This window comes from Anticarsia gemmatalis, chromosome 11, assembly GCF_050436995.1.
Source record: "Anticarsia gemmatalis isolate Benzon Research Colony breed Stoneville strain chromosome 11, ilAntGemm2 primary, whole genome shotgun sequence".
In the NCBI taxonomy this organism is placed as follows: Eukaryota; Metazoa; Arthropoda; class Insecta; order Lepidoptera; family Erebidae; genus Anticarsia; species Anticarsia gemmatalis.
The window spans coordinates 11,391,547-11,399,176 of NC_134755.1; the positions used below are offsets into that span (position 1 = coordinate 11,391,547).

General features: G+C 33.8%; 1 protein-coding gene across 1 annotated transcript; it reads right to left on the bottom strand.

Moving 5' to 3' along the window:
• Positions 1–801: 801 nt before the first annotated feature.
• On the bottom strand, positions 802–1,735 carry LOC142976767 (uncharacterized). The gene is made up of 2 exons (XM_076120320.1): positions 1,609–1,735; positions 802–1,198 (listed from the first exon to the last, which is right to left on the bottom strand). The coding sequence occupies exons 1-2, from the start codon at positions 1,624–1,626 to the stop codon at positions 839–841; spliced, it is 378 nt and encodes a 125-aa protein (XP_075976435.1). The 5' UTR covers positions 1,627–1,735; the 3' UTR covers positions 802–838.
• Between the last annotated feature and the right edge of the window lie 5,895 nt (positions 1,736–7,630).

A 7,630-nucleotide genomic window follows, 5' to 3' on the forward strand; every position in this document is an offset into this window, starting at 1 on the left:
TAGCAGTACAATACGATTCTTGTACATGGAATATTCAGGATTAATGTAAAAAAAAAAGTTGTTTGGCAAAGTCAAGGCGAGCCGCTAGTTTTGCTTAAAAACAAAATGATTGGACCTGAAATTGAGAGGTTTAAAGTGTACAAACTAGCAACATCAAAGTCTGACCTAAACCATTGTAATCTGCTCTTCACACAAACAATTATATCAGCTATCTAAAAAACAATATAAACGATAAACTATCGCTATCTGTTCATTACACTCACTTTACTCAATGGACGGCCACTCGACGTGTTTATTATAACTACTATTATCATGTTGTTTTTCATTATATATTGCACTGATATGTTAGGATCCCACGGCTTCAGCCACACTTGTAACTTACAAATAGAGTAAGTAAATGTATATATAATTTTAAAAGGGGATCAGTGACCAAGCTGTGATAGTGCAGATTTTGTATCAAACACTCATACAAATATTAGTGTCGGTAGGAGGCTACAGGATGGATCAGGGTATCTTAGAGTCTTATAAACTAAAGTTAAAACATTATTTTTCTTAGCAGATCTGTAGTTCCCAAGCTATAGCGACTTGATATTGTAAGCAGTCGTAGAATCCTGTCATGCAATAGCATATGAATGCGAATTTCCAAACATGACCCACAAAGCCGTACTTCTGATTGTAGTACGGTTTACAATAACTATAACCTGGGTTGTCCCTATCTGTTGATACGTTATTGGGAGCCAATTGTAAAAGAAAAGATCGGCTCCAAAATTTCTGACAGGAGGTTGGAACAAAATAACAAAACAACTGCAACACGTTTATTTCAAATCCAGAAACACTATCAAGAATTAATAATATCAATAATTTGCGCCTTCTTCCTCTTATACTCTTGTACCTTCTTCAATATTTTCACATGTTGCGGTAGAAAGTGTTTCACTTGCCCCGCATCGATTTCCTTACGAGTACGCAAATCTGAGCAGTAGTTATACCACCACGGTAGAACAGTATATTTAATTTCAGGTTTTATTACTTGTCTGTCACAAAATTCGGGAGTAGCGATTCGTAGCTTGTTCAAAGAGTGATGGTTGCTTTCCAAGACATCTCGTGGTATGATAATGTTGTTTGTTTTTGGTTGCGGCGGCTTTTTGGTACGTAGGAAGCTGCAGTTGGCTGTCACTAGTAGAGCTAGGAGGCATAGTAGCTAGAGACAGAGAAATACATAAATTACTAAGGCTGTATAAAGTAATGTAGGTGTCGTGATGGTGGATGAACTTTTAGGTTTCAGGTGCATGCATACTTATAGTATTCATGCACCTAAAACTATGCATGTATGCTGCAAGTTTATAAATATTTCGCACAGACTCGTTTTGACTTAGGCAAATAAAGGGATGGCTTTTGAGAGACTGTTTACTAGTCAAAATACTTATATATGCTAAAATATTATAATTATACTGTTCTGTACTGTAATATACCTAAAAAAAGAAAAAAGTAATAATACTATGTCCTAAACTCATGTCTGACTGGTGTTAATATGTTCATAGGCCGGTTTTTAGTCTCACTCACAATCACAAATTTACAATAAGATTATTTTCAATATGCATAGATATTTACCTTCATATTCCCAAACATAATTCACAGGTTCAAAGGAAACCTCATACTAATTCAAAACTCAACTATAAAATAAATAAAATCGATTACCTAAGTCCGTTAATAGCCGCTAAATCTAAATAAAATCTTTATGAACTGTTAAATTAATATCACGTAGTTTAACGAATGGGACAGGTAGTGAATAGTTTAGTACCTAGTGTTATATCACGTAATAAACATCGCATTTCTGCAGCTCGATTCTCTACTACTATTGACTACTGACAACCGGCTTGCTATCGAGAAAGTATTAAAAATCCGATCAGCGCCTCTAACGGCGTAGGAACTATTTTGGTAGTACATTTTAAATGTCAAACTTTCGATACTCGATAGTACTGGCTTTAGAGAATCGCGCTTCTGCAGCTCGATTATTTACTTCTATCGACTACTGACAACCGACTAGCTATCGAGAAATTTTGCAAGAAAATCTGTTTAGCGCCTCTAGCGGACTAAGTAAGAACTATTTTGGCAGTATAACTTAAATGTCAAACCCTCGATACTCAACAGTATCGACTGTAGAAAATTGCGCTACTCGTTATTTGTAATAAGTAAGTAGAATAGTAAACATATATTGAAATTTACTACAAAATTTGTTATGCGCCCGATAGAATAATAAATGAAAGCGGTACATCAGTTTTGATTTATATCTCTGCATTGAGAAAACTAAATTATAATATCTTGCTATATTTTTTATGTGTCAAGTATTGATCAATGTACTGGCATACTAACTGTCGCCTGCGGCTTTCCTCGCTTAAAATGCGTATAGCGTAAAAGTACCTACGTATGGAGTAGTCAAATCTATACTAATATTATAAAGCTGAAGAGTTTGTTTGAACGCGCTAATCTCAGGAACTACAGGTGCGAATTCAAAAATTATTACTGTTAGATAGCCTATTTATTGAGGACGGCTGTAAGCTGTATATAACATCATGCTATGGCTATTAGGAGCGGAGAAGCAACGAAAAATGTTACAAAAACGGGGAAAAATATGACCTATTCTCTCTTATGTGACGCAAGCGAAGTTGAGCGGATCAGCTAGTTGTTTATAAAATCAGCCAATTTTAGAACCAATTTTGCAAGATAACTTAATGCATCAAATCTATCCGTTTAACTAAATAATAATATACTGTTTCAATATAAAATTCAGTTCTACCGTCAAAAAACAAATAGTAACAAATTGCTTTCCTACAATATGAAGCAAAACGTATGACGAAGGCGTTTTGTTGAAAATACACGCAAAACCTCATATAAATAATACGTGCGTAGCCGAAGCACGTGCATATTGTAGATATTGAGGCCCACATAGCAACGTATAACATATTTTACGGCCTTAGGAAATATTTACCTTCCTTTCAACATATAAACAAAATATTGTAATAGATAAATCAGGTAATCGTGCTAGATTTACTCATATTATTTGAGATTTGATACAAAACTTGCTTAATTTTATGAGTCATGTTCGGTCTTGCTATAGGTAGGTAGCCTTATAATATCAATGGCTAGTTTTACGGTTCATGGATAAGTGTTCATGTATGTAAATTAGTTAGTGGTTTAGGTCGTAGATCGGGAGGCCGTAGGTTCGATTCCCACACGGAGCAATTAATTGTGTTATCCACAAACAATTGTTACGGGCCTGGTTGTATTTTGTGACCTTGTTTGTATGTTTGTTATAGTCCCCGCGACACAAGAGCAAATCTAAGTGCGGGAGTTGTATTTTCTAAAAGAAAAGAAAAAGATATTTCAATTAATTTTGTTTCTCATAAGAAAACTTCTTTAATTTTCCATAGTCATAAAAGTATGTGAAGGCATCGACATTTCAAGGTCAAATTATCGCTCTATTAAATCAATAATTAATCCATAAACATATTCCACATTGACATATCAAGCATCCCCAAAAGACCTTATCTGAGTAACTGATAAATAATTCAAGTAAACGTCAATACCGAGTCTATTAACGGTCTTACAGATTTCAAAATATGAAGGTCCTATGAACACAATAGTAACAATATTTTTGTAACTATGAAACTTTATAAAAACTGGTGACAGACAGACAGACAGACTGCGAAGTCTCACTAACAGGGCCCTGTTTTCCTTGAGGTATGGAATCCTAAAAGCATTCTTATGACAAGACTTGTGCTTTTTTTAAAGACATCGCATTAAGAATTACTCTTGTGTCGCGGAGACTTTTACAAACATACAAATAGCGTACACAAAGTACAATCCGTATTATATGTCGATCGCACAAATAATTGTTGCATGTGGGAGTCGAACTCACTACCTCCCGATGCAATGGTGCGTCGTGGCGACCGTATTTTATTTTTAAACATTTCTAACCTGTCATTTACACTTAGATTAAAATTCTCTACAAGAACAAAAAAAATAAAACAGATACAAAAATAGAGATATTTGTACAATAATTCCTTAACCTTTTACATGAACCGTGTTGCGTGGGCCAGGCCTACTTACGACACAAAAGGCACGGCCGCAGCTGAGCTCCTCATTGTTTTTAGTTCGTAGTAGTCTTTATAGTAATGCACCCATTATTGTGATGAGAAATATGCATTGATTCAACTGTGACGACAGTTGTGGTGTACATTACAGTGATTTGAAGGAGCTCTTGCGTTCGCCTTCTTTGTTTTATGAGCTGATTTTCTTTAGGATTTACAAGACGTTTTTATGTGTTTGAGGCGTAGTGAAGTTGTTTGTTTTCACTGATAATTTGCAACTTAAATTGCCTTTTTAGTTTTATACACTAAACACGACTCAAAATGCTACTTCAGCAACTCATCTTTTAGATTGTTTGTTTTTACTCTACACCTTTGCCAGGGTAATTTAGCTGCAAAAATCTAGAAATCTGTTCGAGTTAATTTTTATATAGAAATTTTCAACACACATTTTTGTAGAAATATAATATATATTTCCATTTTTCGTATGCTTAGGTAACCTTCATTTTACAACTACTAACGCCATCTGTTATTCAGGTAGCAAAACAACGAGTCTGTAGAACAGTTAAAGAACAGCGAATAAACAAAACACACTCAATATCATTTTTTAATTCAATAAAAAAACTTTTTTAGAATACATTATTCTTATTCAAACTCTTTTTAAACTTATAAAAATCAGCCAGATCTTTTTTAAAGAAGTTAAAAATTGTCGTCGTTTTCGTCGTTTTTGGTTTCCAAGTCACGACCCATTGGCAGTAGTAATACCACCAGGGAACGGGAAAACACTGGTCGTAGGGCTGAAAACATTTAGCCGACGCCAGTCGTTCCCTACATATTTGTTTAGTAGGTATTTCTAAACAGTGATGTGTGTCAGTTTCTTCGCAAGTTGAGGTTATGTCGACGTATTGCGGGTTGAAGTAGCCAAGGTGAGGACCGAAGTCACGTTTGTAGCAGTGTATTGTTGATAGTAGTGCTAGAATAGTTGTTAGGTACATCTGAAAGGAAAAATGAGTATTTTGTTCATATTTCAATGGTATTTCAAAACAAGAAATAGTAGTGTGGTAGTCTTTTTTATTCTTACCATTTTATTTTGCTCGGTGATAAATAAAGATATATAATGTTGATTTTAGGACGGGATAAAAATAGAAAAATATTATGATATAAAAATGCTTTCATAATATTGAACAGTATTTTTATTGTTACAATTTGTACATTTTACGTCATTTACAGGTACAAGTCTTTCCAATCATTATTATGTAATATCTCGCCTAATAAATTAAATTATAAATTAAAAGAAACTTAGTAAAACTATATATTCTAAGTTAGACAAACGTACAAAATACTTTAAAAAATGTCGCAATCATATTTCCATCGCAGAACAACTTAAGTTTTAGTTTCTATATGTTACTGTAAAAGCCCGAACTGTGGTAAATCCTAAGATTTTCCGGTAAAACCTAAGATTTACCAACTCTCAATGGTAAAAGTCCGAACAAGCCAGAGTTTAAAAACTATGTTACGATATATAAAAAAATCCTCCTTCATAACTATGTTTATAACTATTTCACGGTATAATTATATACTGTGACATATTTATAAAGAAGGAGTTTTGGGCATAGCGACATGGGTAGGTTAGGTTAGAAGGCTAAGGTGGGAGCGAGCGAAGCGAAGCTCCCACCTTAGCCTTCGTGGTTATTTTTTTTTAAACACCCAGAAGGAGGAGCCCCGCGAAGCGGGGCTCCGGCGACATCTCGATATCATCAAGTGAATATAGGTAAAAGTTCGAAATAAAATAATTTTTCGGACTTTTACCATTGCGAGTTGGTAAATCTTAGGTTATACCGGAAAATCTTAGGATTTACCATCGTTCGGGCTTTTACAGTAACATATACATTATTTATTAGTTCCACAAATCACCGCTAGAGGTAAATCGTCGTCAATGCTAGTAATGCTTAACAACATAACAACAGAATATAATTTAAAATATGTGTTTTTTAAATCGCGTTTAAGAGCCGTAGCATAATAATATTACATTGACTTGTAGTCATTCTCCAAACATTTTTTTGTTTAATGTAATCCATCCTATAAAGTAAGCTGTAGCTCAATTCTCTACTACAATCGACTACCGACAACCGACCTGTCATCGAGAAATTTTGTATAAAAATCTGATTAGCGCCTCAGACGGGTGTCGTAGGAAATATTTTGGCAGTACATTCTATATGTCAACATTTCGATAGCTAGCCGGTTGTCGGTAGTCGATAGTAGTAGAGAATCGAGGTACTGATAATGAAACCGGCTCTTAATTCGACAGAATCTCTAAGCACCTACCTATCTCTAACTAAAGATACATTACTGCAACAGTAGTTAACCAAAAGGAAACATAGGAATAAGTGCAGGTATCATAGGCACGGGTATAGGAACGGCATAAACTAGAGCTTGTTTGTTTTTATTCGGCCTCTTCGTCCTCTTCGGCCGGGTGTCGCAACACTTTTCACGGGAAATATCCTCACAACTGTCAGATTTTGTATCCGGACATTCATCGCAACAATCGTCCCAAGGTCTTCCTAATATGACGGCTATATATTGTAGAATTGCGATTAAAAGTAATATGTGTGAAGATTTCATCTCTGTAAATATAAAGGAGCGATAAATAGCATTTTTAAGTAAGGTTACTAAAACTAATATATTTCGACTCATTAAGTTGGTGATATCGTTGACGAAAATATATATATTTTTAAAAGTAGAAAAAAAACAAACATCGTTGTCAATGAACAAGGCAGGTAGGTATAATAAGTAAGTAATTTTAAAAAAGTTATAATAAAACAATAAAAACTCACTTCAAACTTTTGCTCGATTATGATGAGGAAGTATTGTGATATTTATACATCTGCATTTTAAATGATTTTACATTATTTTTTCAAGTTCAATCAATGATACAAACGTCTAAGGTCGTGAAGTCAAAACACTCTATTATGTTACTTTTCGACATTCTACACTGTTGAACATAATTCAAATCCAATAATAAAAAATCGATATAAAATTTTCGCGTCCCGTTATCCGCAAAAACTAATTAATCCCGCGCAAATGGCGAATCCGACATTTTTAAAAACCGGACACTCTAACTTTATGAAAATCACGTGTTTGTTTTAAAATTGGAATTCAGTATTGTTAGAAAGCATGGCGGATGAATCAGTTACCTTGTAAATATTTTATTGTTGCATAATAATAGTAACGTTTTATAGCTTTCGATTGTAATTTTTATGCGTTATTTATAGGTATAGGAAATAAAGAAAACGTGATTTTGATTTTTCAGTCAATGTCGGTAACATTGAGAAAGTGATAAGTATCTATGAAAATTTATTCATAAATAAAACTAACGTTTCGTTATCTGCTGGTGCTACTAATATTGAATAGAATTTTAAGATATTACGAAGACACACAAGAACTCTTTTTTATCAGGAAATTTTACAGTAAGTTATTAATTTCTTTTGAGCTATATTGTCTAACTTATAAATTACTTATTACTACTTGACTAAAAATAAACGTAA